Source organism: Cinclus cinclus, chromosome 9, assembly GCF_963662255.1.
Source record: "Cinclus cinclus chromosome 9, bCinCin1.1, whole genome shotgun sequence".
In the NCBI taxonomy this organism is placed as follows: domain Eukaryota; kingdom Metazoa; phylum Chordata; class Aves; order Passeriformes; family Cinclidae; genus Cinclus; species Cinclus cinclus.
The window spans coordinates 29,112,760-29,135,388 of NC_085054.1; the positions used below are offsets into that span (position 1 = coordinate 29,112,760).

Genomic DNA, 22,629 nt, shown 5'->3' on the forward strand with positions numbered 1-22,629 from the left:
TTCTCAAGGTGTAGATTTTGCTCCAAAGAGCTGCTGTGTCTGAACACCATGGGGATGTGAACGGTAATGTGCGAAGGATTATTGTATAATTAGGAAATGAAGTGATTGAAGAGGGCAATTTCTGTGGTACGCATTTTAGATTTTATCTTTTCAGTCTTACTGCTCTCAGAATCTGAGTCATAGAAACCTGTTCTCCACAGCATCAGGAAAATAAAAAAGCAGAGTACTGCTGGAACAAAAATTGCTAAGATGCAGTAGTGTCTCTGTATATTGACTGTAAAATATCTTTCCTGTTACTGTCATGATCAAATACTCTAAACTTACTGATTAGAGCTATTTAGTTCCATCCAGCTCTCCTCCATGCTGTAATGTTTAATATACAATAGAGAAGGATAAAGAAGGCAATGAGTTACACAGATTGTGCCATTTTGAAAGGGAAATAGAAATTAAGGAGTTGCAAGTGGATGTGCCAGTCCTTTTGCACACCCTACCCCTCAGCAGTTCATCTGGAATACTTAAAAATTCCAAATTGCAAACTGGATATGTATCTAGTAAAAAGCTGTTAACAGAAATTCCAGTATTTTCTAGTTATATTTAGCTGCATTACCATTCTACTGTGTTTTTCAACACCTTTTGAAGTAAACTCACATGTTCTGTATTGAAAAATGAAGAATGATATCGCAAATGTTAAATCTGTATTTAAATTGGCTGTTGTAGAAGTTTAATTTTCAAAAGAACAGAGAAAGAAAATCCTTGGCCTCTTATTAGCACTGAAAGTGGAAAAGCAAATCTTAGACTGCCCATCTCTGAGTGTACCTATTAGTAATCCACCTTTTTACATGTAAGGGGTAACCCAACCCTCCTTTAACTAAACTAGTTCAGTAAACTGTATTTCGGGTGGTTCTGAAATGCCAATACAGTGATGCTAAAATACCTTTATAGTTTGAAAAATACTTTTATCTTCATAGGAAACTTGATGTTAACCCTAAGGATAAAATCCAAAAAGTGCTGACTGTTAAAATTGAGATTTCCCCTCCCCCTTTTTTCTCTTTATTACATTAAATCAAAATGTTGCTTACTTGTGTATTTACATTTTCCCAGTGGTTATCTGGATTCTGCAGTGGCGGTGGCAGTAGGGCGAGTCACACTCAATTGTTGCTGGCAAATGTTTTCTTTTGTTAAATACTTACCTTTCAATGCAACTCTAGGCTGTTTATTTTGGCACATCACCTAACAGATGACAAAACTTTATTTTTAGCAGCTGACTGCTGCCCGGAGGATGCCTCCCAGGTTACAGCAACATCTGGCCACAATGTAGATTTCCCCAGTGGTGAGCAGCCAGGCTCCCAGGACAATTACAGAGCAAACTTGGCCAAAGGAGTCTCAATGTCATTGCCATCCTCACCCCTGCTGCCACGCCAGTCCTATCTGATGCAGGCAAGAGCAAACAAGAAGTCTCCAGGTAAGATGAAACAATGAGCAACTGGAATCTTCAGAACATATTAACTCAGTTTTTGATAAATGTTGCATAAAACAAAGTAGTAAAATCATATTAAACTCAAAACAAGCGCAAGAGTAGTACATGTTTTCAGGTTAAAAAAGTAATTGGTTATTAAGTAGAATGTATTTTTTCATGTGGCAAAAAATTATTCTATTTGTTGTTGCAGATACTTATATTGAAGTGTCTGAATATGATTAAACCTGGTTATTATTTATGGTTAGTTTATCAGGTAGAGGACTGCTGCAAAAAGCTTTGTTTCTGCATGTGTTAGTGGCTGTGTGAGTGAGTGTTGTTTGTGGCTTTTACAGTTCATTTATTTTACTTGTCTCTCCATACAGAAATGTATTAATAGATAAATTGCTGTGGAAGTGACAAGAAAGTTGTTAGTTTTCAGCAGTTGTGTCCTCAGGGGTGCCTACCCACTGGTGTGGGATCCAGGCTAAATATGGCGCCCCATGGGGCTCCTGTTATCAGCATTCTGTGCATAGAAATCATTCCAGCACACTGGCATCACTTGCGTTCACTCAGATCAGGGCAGGAGGGACAAGTGAAACTCTCCATGTTCCTGTTCCTGTGGCGACACTCAACAGGTTTGAGTTTATTAAGTCTGGGAGCAGAGGGTCAAAAGCTGGACTTTGTAAGCACAGAAAATGCTGAAGAGTGGATGAGTCATGACTGAAAAACCATATTCACAATGGCTGCAAAGTCATTCCACTGTGACCCACAGCCAAGAGAAAAGATTCCCAAAGATTCTACAGTGCTGGGAATGCATTGGCATTTATGCATCATGATTTTGTACAAAGACCTAACCAGGTGATAGGAGACTGACAGAAACATTGTGCTATTCCTTTGACTTTGACCAAGCCCTAGCTAATGGAAGATGATTTAATATAAATTAGCTGTCTGGTATCTGGGGCAGGGGTAATAACAAGAGTATACTAATGTCCTGATTTCAAAGCTCTCTATTTCAGTAGCGTGACAGCAAGTTAGAGATCTTTGAGGATGCGGTGAGTGAAAGAAGAAAGGACTGCTCAGGAGTCACTGCACAGGAGGCTGAAGTTGGATTGCAGTGATGAAGTTGTCTAATAATGGTAGAAAAAAAATCCTAATTTCAGTTCTCTTAGTAGAGTTTCTACTACAAAGCTAGAATGAACTTTTTTTTGGATTGTTTATCTTAAAGCTGTGCAGCTAAACCAGTATTTGTTGTCTTAAAGGGGTAATAGTTGATTGTAGTCTGATTTAGGAGGCTCAACTAAAAGAACGAAAGTACTGATTTATAAGGGATGTTCCAAAAAAAAATGGATTGTGGACTTTAAGGTATGAATTAAAGATGCTGCTGCTGCATTTGAAAAAATGTTTGCTGCTTTTGTTACATTAATGATACAATAATGCTTTAACAGAGAAAGGTTTCCTTTGAAATCAGTGAATGCCAGAGGTGACTGCTGGGAGAGTTGCATGAATGTACAACAGAACTTCAGTAAGTTTTGAAGTTAAACTTCAATTAAAACTTCTAATTAATGAGCAAATTAATCCTCACACCTGATTCTTGAGACTAGACTAGGTCAGAGAACTGGTTTCATCCCGGGCTGCAGGTCTGTGCCCTACCCTAGGGGGCCCTGGGGACTGTTCTTCCTGTGAGCACTGAGCTGTCCCGCATCAGGCAATCCCTGGGATCAGTACAGCTACAGATCGTCTTGGTGCTGACTTAGTGAGAGGGAAAGAATGGAGCTGCACACACACAGTTGCAGTGATCTTCTGAGAAATCAGCTTTTCTGCAGTCAAAAAAGCATTAAGAATTGCTAGCTAAGCAATAGATGACTTTAAAAAAGTATTGATATGGAATTGTATAAATCTGTGCTTTGTCCCCCTTGGAAGGAGACTGGTGTAACTCTGGTGATATCAACTTTAAAAATCCGCACTAGATTTAGGACAGAGCTAGAACAGGCTGCAGGAATGACTGTGGGTGTGGAATGGCACTGAAGAGAAGTCATGGTAACAGGCTGGAGTGGTGTTTGTCTGCCTGGAGGAAAGGTAGCTGTGGAAAAGAGACAGTGCAGGCACTGTCTGGCAGTGTTGTGTTCACCTGCTGATGGTGCAGGCTGTGAAAGAAAGGCTGGGCTTAGTTCCTGGAAGAAAAATCCATCTAGAACTCTGGAAGAGCAAGTGGCCAGTTCTGCCTCAGGACACGCTAAGGCACTCATAGCAGTCACAGGAGCATTGCAGGGAGGGTGTTTTCATTGCTGAGTTTCCTCTGCCATTTGCTACTGGTAAAACATCAGGGATGATGGACATCCCTGTCCCAGATGAACCTGATTCAGCCATCCTACACTTCTGGAAAAGAGCTGCTGTTCTGCAGATGCAGTTCACATTTAAATGAGTCCTTTCATCCAAGGATTAATTAATGTGTGTTGTTCTGGATTAGTGCATGAGAATAAATTTACCATGAATTCTCCTACCTGTTGCAATGTCGTATATCAGGTTTGCAAGTACTGTGAGTCACTTCCACAGCAGTTTGTGAGGAACAAAATTCAGTAAAGGGTCTAAGGGCTTCCTCCACAGCTTAAAGATGAGTGCTAAAAAATACTTCCTGAAGATCTTTCCATGTTTATCTATTTTTATAGCTGCTACACTTCTTTTGGTTTTTTGGGTTCTTTTAGAATGAGTGTTTTTTTGTTCTCGTACTTTGGTGTGTTTGATTATACTTCTGCTTACAAATGACAGGTGTGGACTATCGTCTGCTTAAAGAATGTGATTTTGTTTCAAAGGAATGTTATTTTTAGCTGCTTTCACCTGGGCCAATGCCCCTTATTTTTGTTAGACAGCGTTGGAAGAGCCCCCTCTAGTGTTGGTGCCCAGCTGTTGGTGTAAAAAGTGAAATCGACCCCAGAATCTCTATTGGAGATACAAATATGTGTTTGTCTAGGACTGACACTTCCTGACCTGTATTTCTTAGCTAAGACATGAGGTTGTCAGCATGTTCCCATATTGCTTTTCTAGGTGGAAATCTGAAAGAGCAGATAGGTCCAGCCAGATGGTTGTGGGCAGATGATGTGTGTTCCACTGTGATGGGGTGGCCAGGCCTTCACAGCTCTGTGGCAGTGTCACCCTGGGAGCCTGGGGCCACAGAGGAGAGAGGCAGCTTTTCTTTAAAAGCAGGCATGAGTCTTAAAGTGCTCAGGAAAAAGAGCAAGAAATCAATGTAGTTTTCAGAGACTTAATGTAGCATCTGAGGCTGCTGCCAAAAGAAAAGATGGGATGTTTAATGTGGCTGAAGTGACGCACCCAAAATGTCGGGTGTGTCTTTAATAAACAAAGTGTATGAGAGCTTTGGTGTGTCCTTGAACTCTGAACCAAGGAGAAGGATGCTTTTTGAAGAGCTAGAGTGAAGAAGGGGGAAGCCCCTTTATCAAGGGCAATGTGGGACAGTTGTTATCAGGCCCACAGTCCCTCTCAGTGCTCCCTGAAGGGTCTTCTCTGTTAGTGTGGGGAGTGCAGAGCAGGACGAGGTACATCTGGGAGCTGAGGGGTACTCCTTAGTTACACATCAGCACTGACAAGAGAGGGGACACCAGCTCCTGGGGTTACATGCAGTGTGCCACCGACACACCACAGACATTGGGGTTGTTTTCTAGCAGACTGCGTGTTCTGAAAAGCCTGGAGCATGTTTCTTATGAGAGTGGAAGTGCAGCAGCTCGCTGATGTTTTGTGATAGAAGTAATTTCTCTGCTTTTTTTACATCATAGAGCATAGATACAGGACATAGGAACCTTGTGGTCCCTGTGGAAAGAGTTAGATCTGCTCAGATTGTTTCCATTGCAGGTCCAGTCAGGAAGCCCAAGTATGTGGAGAGCCCCAGGGTGCCAGGGGAGGCAACCCTGGGCCTGCAGAGGAGACCAGAGAGAGGAGACTCCATCACCCACGGTGAGTGTGCACTCGGGAGAGAGTGAGCTACGGCTGCGAGAGAGTGAGTGTGGGCTCGGCTGTACCCCGCACCAGCGCCACTCACAGTGAACTCGGGAGCCGTGTGTTGGGCAGGGCCGGGCCGGGCCGGGCCGTGTGTTGGGCCGAGCGGAGCCGTGTGTTGGGCCGGGCCGGGCCGGGCTGTGTGTTGGGCCGAGCGGAGCCGTGTGTTGGGCCGGGCCGGGCCGGGCCGTGTGTTGGGCCGGGCCGGGCCGGGCTGTGTGTTGGGCCGAGCGGAGCCGTGTGTTGGGCAGTTCACTTGCAGTGTGCTCAGGAGCTGTGCTGAGAAGTTATTTCTGTGCTGGATCAGCTTTGCACGCAGGAGCTGCTTGCCCTAATGCCTGCCCTGGCTTTGAGGTGGCTCTGGAGAGTTCCTCATGTGCTGCCGGCAAAGTCTTGTGTTGTTGGCTGCCACACAGAGCTAAGGCCTCCTCCTGTTTTTCTGAACTTGTTTTTTATCATACATTGACTCAAATATGTAGCGCTGCATTCCTTTGTTTTAGAAATTTGTAAAAGTTTGTTGACTAGGGCTGTAACAGTTAAGTTCTGTGTTGACAAAGCTGAGGGAAGCCACCTCCCTAGAGTTAATTTGCTTCTTGGAAAGTTTAATGTTGGTTAAATCTGACTGCTGAGTGTGGCTTTTACAGTGAATGTTATGACACATATGTCAGTATATGTCATGTATTTTTAGATTAATTTTTCAGTTTAACTAACTTCGTTGAGCTTAGGGATATAACTGGTGATGTTCCAGGTGAAAATTCTTTTGTTTTCCATTTGTTTCAATTTTAAAGGAGACTGCACTTTAAAAAGTCAGTGTTTTCTTTCTAAAATATAGATTCTTAATAGCAAAAATAAAATTATTTGAAATTGTTTTCACCATCTACCCTGGTTGCTCTTGTGCCTTCTTCACAGCCATTTTTTCCTTGTGCTGGCATTAAAATCTAGGTCCAGCTGGGAGAGCATGTAGTGTTTGTGACCATGCTGTGATGTTCTCCTGTCACAGAGCTGTGCTCCCAGATGCTGGGCCTGAGGCTGCTGGAGGCCAGCACCAGGTTCTGCTGTTCCAGGATTGAACAGGGCATGCTGGGTCAAACACCTTGGGCTCTTAGCTTTGGTCTCTGTTACTGACTGAATTTGGTAGTATGCCTAACATTTACTCAGACTTGTCAGATATTATAATTTTTCTAGTAATAATAGTAACAATTTTTGGAATTTTGAGAGAAGAATGGAGGTGTTGATTTCACAAACTGTAGTTTCCAAGATTGTGACTTAAATATTAATTGTAATTGTTATTTTTTTTCTTTTTTTTAAGAGAAAATATATTTTCCAATGAATATTTGAAGGCCTGTCAATTTCTGAAAATTCTGAGATAAAAAAACTTTTGCTATCTACTTTCATAGACTTCCTTCTTTTGGGATTCAGTCTTGCAGAGTAAAACCTTAAGCTGTCCACAAAATTAAGAAATACATGCATTCAAGTAGGCATTGAGCTGGAGTGAAGTAAAGACAGAGGGTTGACTAGTACTGCACAGGTTTGCAAACTTTGGGGTTTATGTCACTCATAAAATTGAGCCATTGCTGAAGTAGTGTTTATGGTCAGGCTGTTCAGTTACAGTTATTATTTTGTGTTTTTCTTCCAGTCTGCAGCCTGGGGAAAAACATGCTGTTTGCAGGTACCACTGTCAGCTGTGTGTGACATTGTTAGAGACCACAGAGAGGAGAAATCGTCCTGAGCTGCTCTGGCTCAGTGGCACTGTGAAGGGAAGGCCAGGGGACAGTTCAGCTGGGTGCTTTTGTGGGTTCAGCTGGGTGCTTTTGTGGGTTCAGCTGGGTGCTTTTGTGCCCCGGCTCCTGTGGGAGGTGTTGCAGAAGGAGCTGCTGCTGAGGGCCTTGTGCCCCCTCTCCTGAAGTTCATCCCTAGGTCTGGGCACTGCGTTCTCTCGCCTGCCAAGGCACTCTGTAGCAGCTGGGAATGGTCTGTTGCACAGCTCCAGAAGTTGAGGTGCTGGAGCTGTTGGGGTGTCCTTGCTGGCTCCCAGCAGCAGCCCCAGAGTGCTGGCTGGGCAGTGGCCCTGCAGCTACTCCTCCACATCCCCCTTGGCAGTTCTGGGGATAAGAGCTACTGTTGGGAGCTGCTTCTCCAAGTGGTAGGATTATGCTCTGTATTTAATTAGCTGTGGTCACAGGTTGGTGGGTGATGCCAGACTGCTGGCATCGAAGAAGGAAAATGGCTGGAAATGCTTGTTTGTGAGATTGCATTAGCAAGAGTATGTGCACAGGGCAGAGCTGTGCTTGGCTGCTCTTGTTACAGCTTTCCTCATTTTGAATTTTGTCTTGTTATGTGTGTTGGATGCTAGAAGACATTTCAAAGCACCGTACTGATAAAATTAAATGTCTTTGCACCACATGAGCTAGGTCATCTAGAACTGGTGTCACATCTTTTGCATAGCAAGCAAAACAAAAATGTATGGAACTAGTTCTAGTGTTGACTGTGAGCTTACCAAACATTTGTGTTTTTAGCCTCTACTCTTCACATTTTTGGATGACAAAGAGGATTTCAGCTTGCTGCTAAGCTTTGATAGCTTTGAGCTTAATGCTGCTCTTAGGAGAACTCTTGTGTTATGTCACTCATCAGTCCAGTGATGAACTGATTGCACTTAAACATTTCTGCTTTGACTGGCAGGTGGGGTTTTCCTCCTCTAGATTTATGCAGTTATGCAGAGGATCCAAGACCTGCCAGCGGTTAAAAGTCTGATGGACAATTTGGTTGTACTTTTTCTACCTCTTTTAACAGTTTCCAGATACAAGACTCTAACCTTCAACTTTTTTCCTACCAATCCAAAGCAAAGCCTGACAAAGACTCAAGCTGTTCACCTGCAGCACAAGAGTTGATGACAAGACTGGGGTTTTTACTGGGGGAAGGGATCCCAACTTCTGCTCACATGGAAGAGAAAAGTGAAGTTATGGTAAGATAATGGAAATAATATATTTAATGTTCATCCTGTTTCAGAGAGGACTAATGTTATTTCCTCTATCAGGAAATAGTTGCAGCTACTTGATGCATATCTACCCAAATAACCATCCATTTTAATAGAGATACAGTAATAGAACTGGAGTTTAATTTTAACAAGTGTTTGCTTCAAGTCAAGATCAGTTCATCATTTCAAAACACACAAACTGAATAGACTTCTCATCATTTCTGAGGTTAAATCTAATTACTATGAATGGGAATAGCTTCTAGAATGCTCTCCACTTTTATTAGTATTTAGGAGGAAATTTTTTGCCTTCTTTTTTCAATGGTTTTCAGAAATGGAGAAGGCCAGCATTTTGTTAAAACTGGGAGCATGCTTGGGGAGAGGGGCGTGTTTGTTTCTTCCTGGGAAGTTCACTTCAGTCAGGCAGTCCTTCTCTGTCATTTGGTGTAGAGGGATTGGAGAGGAGCAGGCAGCTTCTATCCACATTAAACTCATCTGATAACTAAAACTTCACAGTAACTACCAACCTCTGCTCCTCCCCCTTGTTCTCTCCACTCTTAGACCCAGCCTTTCTAAATCTTAATGTGGCAGTTTGGGTTTTCACACTGACAGTGAAAAATCAGTAAGACTGCAATTCTAGGTTTTTCAACTCAAAGAATAAATGCAAGAGGTGGAGGGGAGGGGTATCCAGTGAAGTGTTAAATAGAGAAGAAATCTGCCTTACAGCTTTTTCACCGAACAGTGAAATTCCCTTTTTAATTCAGCAGTCACTTTTTAAGAGTACTATGAAAGATTAAGATTCCCAGTCTAGACAAAGCTTTCACTTCTTGAAGTTTTTACTTTAAAAATGGGCTCTTTGCTTTGCTCTTATCCTACCTCAGCTCGAGGTCTCTAGTTTTCAGCCCAGCAGGTCCTGCCTGCTGTGCAGTGTTTCTTGCTCTCCCCTTGCAGTGTGCGGTCCCCAGCCGAGGGGTGAGTCCCTGTTCCACCCTCACCAGCAGCACCACATCGCCCAGCACCGACAGCCCCTGCTCCACCCTCAACAGCTGTGCTGGCAAAGCTGCAGCCAGCAAGGGTAGTCCCTGTGGCACCATCAGCACCCCCAGCTCCACCCTGGAGAGCAAGGACAGTGGCATTATAGGTGAGCATTTTCTTTAGCATTGCTTTCTTCTTAATTGTGCAAGTCTGAGCAGCTGCTTTATGGCACCATGTTCAGTTTTACACTGTCTATGGATCCCATTTGAAACACTGAAATCCTCTTCTTGGTTATATAACAGCTGCTGTTATATGTGTATTTCTCTTCTTTTGTTTTCCTGGTGCAGTTCTAATTTTTCCACTTTTTCCTTTGAAATTATTAATTTCCTCTGTTTTTCTCCATCTTTTTGTTTTCTTAGGCCTTTTTTCTTTTCCAGAGGTCTTAACAGTGCTTTTCATAATGGTGAAGCACAGCAGGGCTTGAAGTTAATTTAACTTCAGCTGAGGAAACAATCATTGATATGATTTCTTATGAGAGTAGCCTAAATCAAACTGCTTAAAAAAAGTGCCAACTTTTGAGTAATTGGCATGAAAACGAGGCTAAAATGGGGCATTATGGAAGAGATGAAATTTTGTGATCCTCCATTGAAAGATGCCTGAGTTGAGGTTATGTGTGCATCTCATGTGGGGAGTCTGTGGCCACTGGAGGCAGCCACTCTCACAGCCCACCTGTTACAAGCTCCTTGTATCAACAGCTAAGTATAAATCATTTTTACTGATCAGTCACCCTAAGAGACATTGTCATGGGTCAGAAGACTCTTGTATGAAACTTAAGTGTTTCAGTTGAAAATGGTACTTATTCCATGTCGCATTGATACATGATCAGCTTTGTATTAGATCTAATTTTGAGACAGCATGAACATCTTAATGTAAAGGAAAGGCTGTATCAGAGTTTTTACTTTTGGAAAAAGAGCACAAATGTAAATACTGATAGGAACATACTAGCCATGCTTGACAAGCTTGAAATAGTTCAAGAGTATGTCCATGCTCTAAATAAGGTTAGAATGGCCTCATGTTTGTTTGAAATCATGTTACTGGCATGGCAACATCATTATTGTATAACCTTGTAAGTACCAGTGTTTTAAAGAAAATATTTTAGAACAGTAATAGAAGTTGCTTATTGAACTACTGAAAAGGAAGGATGTATGTATGAGTGCAAGAGCAGGAGGACTTCCTGGTGGCTCCTTCAGTCAAATACTTGTGGTTCATGGCTGGGACCACGTGGAAAGCTTCTGCTTCTCTGCAGAGCTGCTGTTTCCATTTCAAATTCCAGAGAATTTGACCACCCTGTCTCTTAGCTACCCATGGCAGCACCCCTTACATCTATAAAGGCATGAAAACAAGGAGAGGCACCTTTCTGATAAGGGACCTGTGCTTTTCGCTTTTATATACAAGTATGTCTGTGCATTCACATTTGTTATTAGCACACGTGCATTTTAAAATATGTTTAGCAAGTGTATGTTTTCTAATGTCTTAGACAGAGTTCATCCAGCCATGAAAACATCTTGCTCTTTCGTACTACTTACGTGGGCCTCTTTTGTATTTCTACTCCTGCTGTGTTTTGCAGACCAGCAGACTGATGGGAAATTGGTCTTTTCTCCTTTTTCCTCTTATTTACTTAACAGTTCAGGTTTCCTTTTCTTTGCCAGTGTTACTGCTGTAGCTGAATTCTCTTTGCTTCTGTTGAGTTTGATGTAATAGTAGTAAAGGTAGGTTTTAAACTTCAGCAGAGAGCTATGTAGGAGAAAAGATTGGGCTGCTGGCCAGAAGAAAAGCTTTGCTGGATCCTTGCTGCTGTGTCGGGATGGAAATCTTGGGCAGCCAGATTTCCTGAAGCTGCATTTCACTCCAAGAGGAATCAAAGTTCTAAAGATTTCATACTTTAGGAGGAGCCAGATTTTTTTGACACAACAATAAAAATAAAATAAACTTGTCATACGGAAGTACCATCTTAAGTATGTGCAAAGATTAATGGAGTGCCTGGAAAGTTGTGTTTGTTTCTTCTACTATGTCTAAACTGCATGTCATATTATTGTTATTTCTTAGAATAAGAGCTGTTGAATTGGAGCATCCAATCTTCTATTTCTTATGAATGTGTGCCTAAGCTGGAGGAACGCAGAGTTGTGCAAGTTCCTCAGCATCCTGCGTGGCTGAAGCTGCAGTGCAGCTGCTGTGCAAGAGCAGGTGGTCCTTCCTTGGCTGGACCAGGCTCAGCATTGCAGGAGATACCCCGTGGTTGCATTTTGTTAGCAGCCCTGTATGCCGGAATGTTTTCCTTAAGGAATGGGCCAGTTGAGTGTAGAATAGCCACAGATATGACTAACTTTTAAATTGGTTCACACAGATATTATAGTTTGAACTGGTATTGATTTTTTTTTTTAATCCTGATGCCCTATTTTGTATTTTCCTGTGTTGTATTAAGGTGTTCAAAATGCCTAGTGTTGGCTTAACCTTTAATAAATATTTGTTGTTCAGTTATTTCGTGAGAGTCTAATGTAGGTAATTGAAAAACTTTTAAATTAAACAGAATAGTTTCAGTCTTAGTTGTACAAAAAAAATATGTCTGTAAAGTGTTCCTAATTGGGCAAGGAGGTTAGCATAGTTTTATCAAACATTATTCAAGTAGGTCTTCAGGAACATAAAGTCTTCACATTATTACAGGAGGCTTGATTAAATACAATCCCAGACAAGTACAGACACACTGATAACCCTCGGTGGCCAAACTGGAACATCTGGATCCCACTGGGTAGTGCAGGTGATGTTGTTCTCATCAAGGGAGGCACTGCAGCAGCAGGAACTGCTGTACTGTACCACAGCATCCAAAAACACCTTGGTGGTCTTGGCTGCCTTTTAGCTGAGGGTCTCTCTAGGTCTGTGTTGTGTGTTGCCTAGCATATGAAATTTTCATAGCAGAAGAAGCCCCCTTTCTCCCCAAACCTTTATTTGAGCCTCTGATTTATACCGCAGCACTCTTTAAAAACATAAATCAGTATGTTTAATATAATCCGGAATTTTATTAATATTACTAGTATATATCTACTGGTTCTGATTCATGATGCATTTACTCCAGTTTGTTCTTTCTGACAGTGAAATGTAGTAGGTGCTTAAGAAAGGAACAGGAAGATTTCTGTCAGGAGTAGTTTGCCAGGTATATGAGTACAGGCTGATTGTCATCCTGACGTCATTTTGTATTTTAGGTGGTACAGACCTCTGAACAACACTGAATTTTTGTCATTTATGTTTCACGATGCCATTTGAGAATGAAAATTCTAATGTGTGTGCCATATTCCTCTGACTTTATTTGTGTTTTTTCCCTCTCTTTTCAGCCACTATAACAAGTTCGTCAGAAAATGATGATCGTAGTGGATCCAGTTTAGAATGGAGTAAGGATGGGAGTCTCAGAGGTGGAAAACACCAAGGCATGAGCCGCGATCGAAGAACAGATAATTGTTCACCAGTTGCAGAAGAGGAGGCCATTGGATCTTCTGAGAATTTGCCAAAAGAAGTACCAGCAGGAGAGGGTCCCATTCCTTACACTCAGAGTTCTGCCTCTTTAATAATGCCTCGTCCAAACTCTGTTGCAGGTGAAGTCCTGGGGTCAAAACTCAAGTGTGTTCTTAATGATAGGACATTTCTTTTGAGTTTTCTGTTATTAGTATGAAGGCACCTCTGTAGCATAAAAAGTAAAAAGCCTATGTTCTGAGCTGAATAGCTGAGCATCACCTAAGTTGTTTAAAACTGTCATCCAGAAGGCTTCTTTTTGATAGGCATTGATTAGGTCAGGACTTCTGAAACACTTGAAATCCATCAGTTATTCCAGGACTCTGCCTGCTGACAGGGAGCGTATTAGGTAATACCCAAACCTGTTCTAACACTTCCGGCCTCACTGATGTGCTTGTTCACACAGTAAAAAAGGAAACTCTCAACAGGAGAACTGGGGGCCATTTAAGCAGGGAAAACCCCTAAATCTTTAGTGAACTTGATAGAAATGAATATTGCAAATGTTACAACAAGAATGACTTTGTTGCCATTGTCTAGAAAAACTTCTCTGTAAGTAAAGTGGACGAAGGACTGTAATAAATAATTACATTATTTGTAAACTTGTATTGAGAGTGGAATAAACTTTAGATCTTTCATACTCTAGCAACAAGTTCAACCAAATTGGAAGATTTGAGTTATTTGGATGGACAAAGAAGTACTCCTTTACGAACTTCAATTCGCTTACCTTGGCACAACACCGCTGGCGGGAGAGTGCAGCAGGAAGGTAAAGGCAGAGATTTCCAGCTGCACCTGCCTGCAGTCATATCTTGCTTCAGCACTTGGGAGTGGGGGGGTGGGGGGGGGCTGAGAGCTCCGTGGGCAGCCCTCTCCCACACTGTCTCTCTGCAGTGCTCCCAAGGAGCCACTCTGCATGGCTGCCAACAAAATGCTTGCTTATGCTTTTTCCTGCACAATGGTATGGTTTAGAGATGGAATGTGTGTGCATTTGTTACAACCAGTAACATTTAAAGTCAGTAGAATTGAGATGAACTCCTGGTAAAACTGATCTTGAGGATCAGTAGACACTTTGCTGCCCTCTTCCATTTGTGGCCTTTTGCAGTCATAGATTAATGCTGAAACAGAAGTTGTGTAACATTACATTTGGCTAATGAATCTTTAGAGCATTTTATTGGTGAATATTATTCCTGTAAATTTTAATGTATTTTATGCAGTCAAACTCAAATTCTTCCCTAAGTCATCAGGTGTTTCCCAAGTGTATATATCAAAGTAATCAAAGGTGTAACTACTGATCCTTGAAAAGTGTTTTGAAAAGTACAGAAAAACAAGGCAGTAATTGTTTTTGTATACTTCAAGGGTTTTTTTAAAACAGAAAAATTATATTATTTTCAGTACCTTTTTCTGTTTCTAAATGTCTGTACAGATTTGAAGAATTAACACTGTGATGCTCAGCACCTAGTTCACTCTAAACTGAAAAATGGCGCTTCCCTATTTGTAGAATTATTAATGCATTTTTAAGAAAACTTTTTGTATTCGACAACTTACTAACTCAAGTTCAGTTGTAAAACAATAGATTATACCTGTAGCTTCTTTCCTCTACAGTTTAAGTCATGCAAAAATTATGGAGATGACCTGAACTGAGGCAATCAGATTTTATTATTTTTGTGATGAAAGCACTAGAATGTCTGATTATGACTGATAGTAGCAAAGCTTCTAAATGGTGTTACCTTCTGCAACCGTGCTGTTTGATTGCATGTCAAGTTTCTTCTAATAAGCTTTCCTCCCTGACACATCTTTTCAGCTCGTTTCATCCCCTATAAGCCTCAGGATATTTTGCTGAAGCCGCTGTTGTTTGAGGTGCCAAGCATAACCACAGACTCGGTGTTTATTGGAAGAGAATGGCTGTTTCACACCATTGAAGGAAAACTGCAGAATCCTGACCCAGCAGAGAGCAGGGGAGCAGTCATTACTGGAAATGTGGGATTTGGGAAGACTGCAGTCATTTCACGGCTGGTGGCACTCAGCTGCCATGGAGGTCGCATGAGACAAATAGCCTCCAACAGCCCAAGTTCATCTAAAAGTATGTTCCTTTTTGGATAATGCTCTGGGTTCAGGTGCTGACATCAAGAGTCACGTGCTTGCTTTTTAGACTCAAGGTAGTCAGGCTTCAAGTCTTTAGCAAACACTTTTTTTCTTCCAGTGAACAAAGGAAGGAGTTAAAATGTTTTGTTCTGACAAATACCTTCGAGGTGACATAATGTGGGCTCAGCCCATCAGAGTTAGTAACATGGAGGCAGTGTGCAGGATCTCTTCCTCTTTTCAGGCAGTGTACCCCAAACTGAGGATGTGCCTGCAGCAGCTTTGTCTCTCACAAGTTTGGAAAGGGAGCAGGGAGTACTTCTTTCCTGCTGTGTACCTGCTGTGTATACTTTCCACAGCATTTTTGTAGAGGTGAGAGTAAAGCTATGGAGAACCCCCTGATGTATTCTACTGGGATCCATAGCATCCTGTCACCAGACCAGTCCAGTGCCTACATTAACTGGAAGGATGGTGAGACCATCATTGCTGCTATTTCCCCATTGACTCTTCAAGTGTTTTTATTACTAATAAAAACAGTGATGAATTTCCCAAGAGCTTAGTCATACATTATTTGCTAGTTAAATGAGGCATTGTGTATGTAATTTTCTGGAGGAAACTCTTCATATCAGCATGGTTTTGCTTTCAGTAATCCTATAGTTTTGATTTAAAAGTCAGTTGAGTTGTTTTAAAATTGTAAAGTTGCAAATGTGTGCCTGTATTTATCAGCCTACTTGCAGGCTTCTTTTATAATGGTATTTCTCAGTTTCAGTTTTTCCTCTAGCAGTAAGATAATCTGTGGTGTTTTTCTAGAAAGCAATCTGCTATCAGCAAATTTGGTCTCTCTTGTATCTGTTGCCTTTTAAAAGCAGGTGGTGACTCCTGTCAGGAGATTCCCTTGAGCCAGTTCCCCCCATGTGCTCCTCTATCAGGTGACACCAGTACAATGAAGACTCTGACTGGTCCTGGTACTCCTGAATACAAAATTCAGACAGGGGATTCTGTGAGACGTCTTGCTTCAAAGGTGAGTTTTCACTTCCTAGGAGATATTCAGTGTGTTAGAACCCTCTAACCTGGGGGTCAGTTTGCTTTGCAGAGCCCCCTTTTAGGCTGCAGGCATGCTGGGAGAGGGGCAGCACCTGAGCACCTCTGCATTATGGCTCTGGTGAAATCAGCTGCCTGCCTCTTGTACCTGAATCCTGCACGGTCTTGGAGTTACCTGAGCAACTGCTCATCAGTTTGGTGTGGGTGTGGGAGGTTGGGATCCTTTCCTTGCCAAAGGGGCTGTATGTTTTCTGCAGGGAGCTGCTCAGTGTACCTTCCAAAAGCAAAATTTGGGACAGGGGGAGGTGGGGTAGAAATATGCTTGGCTCTTGTATAACCCATCTATATGCTATGATACAGGTTGAGTCTGAATGTAGTTTTATTTTCCATACTCAGAGTCTGAAGTAATTTTTGTATTAATGTTAGGTGTTTTATTTTTTGCCTAAGTAGTAAAATCAATGAGTGTCTGAATTGCATATTTTGCATGAATAATTGTAGGGAAAACATGCGATCTCTAACATTTGCAGTCTTTCAAGTGATACATATTTGTTTGAGGCACTGTTATGAAAACCACTGAAGTGCAGGCTTTTTATTCACTGTGAGCACCATGTTTTCCTTGTGGTTTGTTTTGGGGATTTTCCCCCCAAAGAATTACGGGTTACATCCTGGTTTATTTTTAAGTAATAAATCTAGTTGTCATATTTCTCCATTTTCTTATGTAAGCATATCTTTAATAGCTGTCTGTCATTTACTTTTGCCTCAAATTAGCCTGATGATCAAATTAGTCCTTAGGTCATTACAGTGTGGGACATGGTAGTGTTAAATCACAGCTACTAGGTCACCGAGTAGACCCTCAGGTTACTTTTTTTGTGCTTAGTTAATCAGCTGCTTACCCGCTGTAATTATTGTATCCAAATGCCACCAACTCAGGTTGTTGTGTTTTCCTGCCAGAATCTGACACCTTGATTTCTTCTCTCTGCATGCTCTGCAAGGTCAAAAACTTTTCTCATTGCCTTCCTCCCTGTGTTTGACCCAGGCTGAAAAGGATTTTGTAGTTGAGAGAGAAATTTAATAACACTTTATCTTAACTGCCCGAACTAGTAACCAACCAAAATTCTGAAAGGGTAATGCTTTTTCCTGTGTAATTCTGCAGGTGGTTGCTTACCATTACTGCCAGGCTGATAACACATACACGTGCCTGGTGCCCGAGTTTGTGCACAGCGTGGCAGCTCTGCTGTGCCGCTCACAGCAGCTGGCAGCATACAGAGATCTGCTCCTCAGAGAGCCTCACCTGCAGAGCATGCTGAGCCTCAGGTCTTGTGTCCAGGATCCAGCAGCAGCCTTTCAAAGGGGAGTCTTGGAACCACTTTCAAACCTCAGGAGAGGTATGTTAAACTGAGAGTGACTTGGAAATGGAATCTAAACTGCATAAAGAGTGGAGAAAAGTATGAAAAATAAACAAAGCAGAACATTCCTGGAGGAGGCAATAACTTAATTGTGCTAGTTGTAACAATAATAGATGGGTTTTGAGCAGTTGATTAGTGTTTAAATTAAAATTCTGTGGCACTTATTAAAGGTCATGGAAGTTTTATATTTACCTTTTTTTTTGCCAGAAAATGGGAAGACAACTATGAGCTTGAAGCTAAGACTAGCACATTCACATTAAAGTATTTTATTTTAAGATGCGTTCAAGTTTTGTCACATACTTTCTAATTTTCTGGGCCTAAACATCTGCAAAGTGGATGTTGATGTTGCTTGCTTTTAAAATGGATGTGGCAGTTTCCAACAACTACAGAATCTCCTGAGCTGGAAAGGACCCACCAGGATCATCAGTCCAGCTCCTGTCCCTGCACAGACCCCCCAGCAATCCCACCCTGGGCATCCCTGGCAGCACTGTCCAAACGCTCCTGGAGCTCTGGCAGCCTTGGGAATGTGCTCATTCCCTGGGGAGCCTGGGCAGTGCCCAGCACCCTCTGGGGGAAGAACCTTTCCTGATATCCACCCTAACCCTCCCCAGCACAGTGAAGGCACGTAGCAGCATGATTTTTGTATTTAATAAAATCCTAGCAAACACTTATTGAAAACAGCCACTTCCCAGCATATGCCAGCTTGAGAAAATACTTGATCTGTGGCAGAATGGGGGCTTTGCCTCAGTATGAACTGAGTTACAACTCAGTTTTAGTCTCTAATGTTGTTTTTAATCTCCTAAATAATGCTTCAATGCCGTAAGATGTACTAATGTGCATAAGGATACATTTTTGTTACTTGGCATATGGAATTTGAGGATAAAGATGTGTCACTGTAAGGGAGAATGTCTTTTTATCCTTCCCTTTTTAATTTTCAAATTTCAGAGCAGAAGATTCCTGAGGAAGACTACATAATTTTGGTAGATGGTTTAAATGATGCTGAATTTCATAAACCTGATTATGGTGACACAATTTCTTCATTTATCACAAGTATAATCTATAAGTTTCCTCCCTGGCTGAAGCTCATTGTGACTGTAAGAACTAATTTCCAGGTAAAAAACACCTTTTAATGCTTTTCTTACCCTCAAAGACCAAATTGCCATTTATATTGGTGCAGCTGCATTATTATGAAAAATACTGGGTTTAGAGGAACTCAGCTTCTTGGTTTTTTTCCTTCCTTCCTTTGTTATAATGTTTACTTGCAGTGCACAGATACAATACTGGAGACCTTTTCCATTGTGAATCACTTTATTGCAGCTGCCAGCAGAGTTGATAATACAAGAAATGATGAAATTTGAGTTTGTTCCCTTGTACCTCAGGAGTGCAGTTTGCAGGTGTGCTTCAGTACAGCCTCTGAGAGTTTATCCCTTCTCTGCCTTCTTACCACTAGCATTCAGAGTGTTTAACTGACTGAAGAGTTTATTTCTCAACTAATTTTTTGGGTTTAAGAAGGGATTTCTGCAGCAGAAATTGTTCCCTCTCTGGAGACTGGAGAAGTGGGTCGTTGCTTAAAACATCTCACTAGTCTGAAAGTGCAGCTTTTTGAAATCCATTTAATTACATAAAGTGGAATAGAGTTCCTTTTTCTGTTGTGAAAGTGTGGAGATAAGATATTATATATGACACTATGAAAGAGAAGTTCCTGGTTCTTAAACTTTAATTTTAGAAATTTTAAAATAAAACTTTAGAAATTCTATTTTATGTATGAAGTTTAAGTTAGAAGTTGCAGAAATGTTTCTTTTAAATAAAGGTCCTTTTGGATCTGTATTTACATAAACATAAAAGTAATCTGTATAACAGAAACATGAAAGTGTGTTCAGGGGAAGTTGCTGAAGTGTCTGTGCTGTACTTGGTACTTGTCCCTTCAGGCACATGGGGCTGGGGGTGTGTGCACAGCACCTTGCTGGTGCATTGGTACTGGAAGGTGAAATGATAAGGGGAGTCTTTTCTCTCTTGTCATTTGTGATACTTCTTAATAAAAGTTTCCTGCCTAATATGTCATTCTTTTTGCCTCCCCCTTTCCCTGGTCTGCCTTAGGCTGCAATTCTGATGACTGTTTTCCATTTCCTTAACTTTGAAGTGGTCATTTCTCATCCCCTTCAGTTGTTTAGTCAGTGAAATATTTTAGACCTTCCTATGAAAAATGATAAAATGTAGAAGTACTGATGTACCTCTAATGAGGAGGCAATATTTGCAAAACCATGTCAGGGATGCTGAATTCCTTTTTAATCTGGTACTCAGTACAGAAGGGAGATGTAGCAGTGATGCATCATTGAGTTCTCAGTGTTGGAATACTGTAATGTCTTTGATTTTTTTTTTTTCTTTTTTTTTCTTTTTTTCCCCTCTCTCCCTCACAGGAAGTGGTAAGTTCACTACCATTTATCGAAATATCCCTGGACAATTTTCCAGACAACAAAGGAATTCACAATGATTTGAATGGTTATATTCAGTACAGAATTAATAACAGTCAGGAAATTATAAACAACATGTCGTTAAATGGAAAAGCTGATGCAGCTACAATTGGGAAAGTGAGTAACCATCTGATCATGAGAAGCCTGGGATCTTACCTCTATTTGAAACTCACTCTGGATCTTTTCCAAAAAGGTCATTTAGTAATCAAAAGTGCAAGCTACAAGGTTGTTCCTGTGTCTCTGTCAGAGCTGTACTTACTGCAGTGCAATATGAAGTTCATGACAAACTCTGCTTTTGAGCGGGCTCAGCCCATATTGAATGTGGCATTGGCATCCCTACATCCCATGACAGATGAGCAGATTTTCCAGGCTATTAATGCAGGACAAATCAACAGTGAACAACAGTGGGAAGACTTCAGCCAGAGGATGGAAGCCCTTTCGTGTTTTCTGATCAAAAGACGTGACAAAACACGTATGTTCTGCCATCCTTCCTTCAGGGAATGGCTTGTCTGGAGAGCAGAAGGTGAAAATACTGACTTCTTATGTGAGCCAAGGTAAATCAAAACTGCAGTAATTCATGTTTCAAATAACCAAAATTAGGTTTTTTATATTTGATTGCAACGGTTGGTGAGGGGAAAGAGTGACGTTAAAATACAAGTACACTACTTTTTTCCAAAACAAAAACTTTTATATATATAGAAGTAATGTGACTTAAGATTCAAAGTTTACAGTGCATAATTGACTCCATAGAAAGTCAGAAGATTGCTACCTTCATGGAGAAATGAGAGTGCTTTATTGTTACTAACACAGCAAAATTGTTGAGAATCCCCTGCAGCAGCACCTTGTCTATGTAATGTAGGGTGTAGGAATAGAAGGAACAGATCATTTGGGCTTTTTTAAACGTAAAAATATTGAGACATTTTGTGCTGTAGTTACATCCTGCTGGCATTGTTTCAGTTTGCTCCAGCTCACCTTCTGTGACTTGGAAAGCTAGAGTTGGTTGAGTTGGAGACAGTGGCTGTTACTGTTCATCATTTTCTCACAGTTGGTTCCCCAGATTTTTTTTCCCATGTTCCCTGGGGTTTACAGCTTTTGGGTGTTACAAAAGAGTAGATAATGCTGACATTTAAAATGATTACCAGCCCAAGACTTGTGTGAGCTTTCAAATGGTTGTAACAGAACAGTTCTGTAGGTGGGACAGGGGAGTTGCAGCCTGGTGGAGCCCTGGTCCCACACTCTGGGAGCTTCCAGCTCTTGCCCCAGCAGCAGTGAGGGCTGCCTGGGCTCAAGTAAAGCTTCTGATTGTGCTAAGTTCTGTTCAGAAATGTCTGAAGATGGAGCGAGAAGTCCCTTCTCACAACTTGCCCCCTCAGCTGAAGAGTCCAGCTAGCATATGACTAATTGCCCAGTTCCAGTGTATGGTCTGATTAACAAATAGTTTATGATAACCTTGTTTCCTAAGGGTTGTGCTGCTCATTGTTTCCTAGAACACTGACCACCACTAATGTAGGTGTAGAATTACTAATTACATGTTTTCGCTCAGATTTTGCAAGTATTCAAATATTTTACTTGTAAAAGGATGGGCTTCTCTGTGAGATGCCTGCAGTTTCTGGCTCTGGGAATGCAAAAGGGAGCAGTGTTTAAACCATTTCAAAGCTGACACAGCCCCCTGTGAGGGGACAGCGCAGAAACAAATACCATGAGTGTTTCATCTTCAAAATTTGCTGGTTTTCATTTTGCATTATTTCATTATGGAAGGAATTTTGTTTAGATGTGATGGCAAGTTTCAGTAGTCTGACGTAGTTGAACTGTTATAACAGGCATAAAGATGTGTTAGACTATTTACTGAAATGCAGTTACAAAAGTGGTTCTCTCTTAATCCTTTTTGTTAGGAATGGACATGCTCTACTGGCTTTCATGTTTTCTCGACAGGAGGGAAAGTTGAACCGCCAGCAAACTATGGAACTTGGCCATCATATACTGAAAGCTCATATTTTCAAGGTAAAGCATGACCTATTTGTATGAACGTATTGCAGAGATTCTCCTCTGAATCGCTTGAATAATTTGTTGGGAGCTTACTCAAAATATTTGGTAGTGCTATGGATCTAGATTTAATTTCTTTTTATACTGATTTGTAGATTAAAATAGGATTTCTAATTCTATAGAGAGGTTTCCTGTTCTGTCATTTCCGTTAGGGTCTCAGTAAAAGGACTGGAGTTTCTTCCAGTCACCTGCAAGCCTTGTGGATTGGTTATAGCACTGATGGACTGTCTACAGCCCTGGCTTCTCTAAGAAACATCTACACACCCAACGTGAAGGTAAGAACATCAGCAGGACTGCACAGCCAGCACCGTGTCTGGCACTGCTGCTGCCACTGGGCGGGGACTGCTGAAGTTGGTGTAACCCTTCAGCAGAGAACCTGGATCTGAGCTCTTCTCTGACAAGCCTTCATGTAGTTTTGTAAGCTGTTGCTAAAGTTCAAATCGGTTTTCCTTGATAGTATTGATGGAAAGAAGGGTTTTTCCTTTTTTCTTGTGTGGCTGGTGAGCATGTGGGTGCATTTTTGGAGGTTAGCTGTCCCACATGGCCTTGCTGGGCAGAGCTCAGGGCTCTTTGCTTCTGTGAGAAAGTGTCAGTTGTAAAAGGGGGAAATACTGTGAGAGC

General features: G+C 41.4%; 1 protein-coding gene across 1 annotated transcript in view; it reads left to right on the plus strand.

The window, feature by feature from the left end:
• Positions 1 to 22,629, plus strand: part of TANC1 (tetratricopeptide repeat, ankyrin repeat and coiled-coil containing 1) — a 56,641-nt gene that overhangs the window by 22,994 nt on the left and 11,018 nt on the right. Inside the window, exons 2-14 of the mRNA XM_062498034.1 lie at positions 1,259 to 1,462; positions 5,321 to 5,422; positions 8,305 to 8,426; positions 9,387 to 9,576; positions 12,797 to 13,054; positions 13,615 to 13,734; positions 14,770 to 15,048; positions 15,914 to 16,068; positions 17,242 to 17,473; positions 18,440 to 18,606; positions 19,912 to 20,519; positions 21,858 to 21,966; positions 22,161 to 22,283. Of these exons, the coding sequence (XP_062354018.1) occupies positions 1,259 to 1,462; positions 5,321 to 5,422; positions 8,305 to 8,426; positions 9,387 to 9,576; positions 12,797 to 13,054; positions 13,615 to 13,734; positions 14,770 to 15,048; positions 15,914 to 16,068; positions 17,242 to 17,473; positions 18,440 to 18,606; positions 19,912 to 20,519; positions 21,858 to 21,966; positions 22,161 to 22,283 (2,669 nt within the window). The remainder of the gene's footprint in view (positions 1 to 1,258; positions 1,463 to 5,320; positions 5,423 to 8,304; positions 8,427 to 9,386; positions 9,577 to 12,796; positions 13,055 to 13,614; positions 13,735 to 14,769; positions 15,049 to 15,913; positions 16,069 to 17,241; positions 17,474 to 18,439; positions 18,607 to 19,911; positions 20,520 to 21,857; positions 21,967 to 22,160; positions 22,284 to 22,629) is intronic.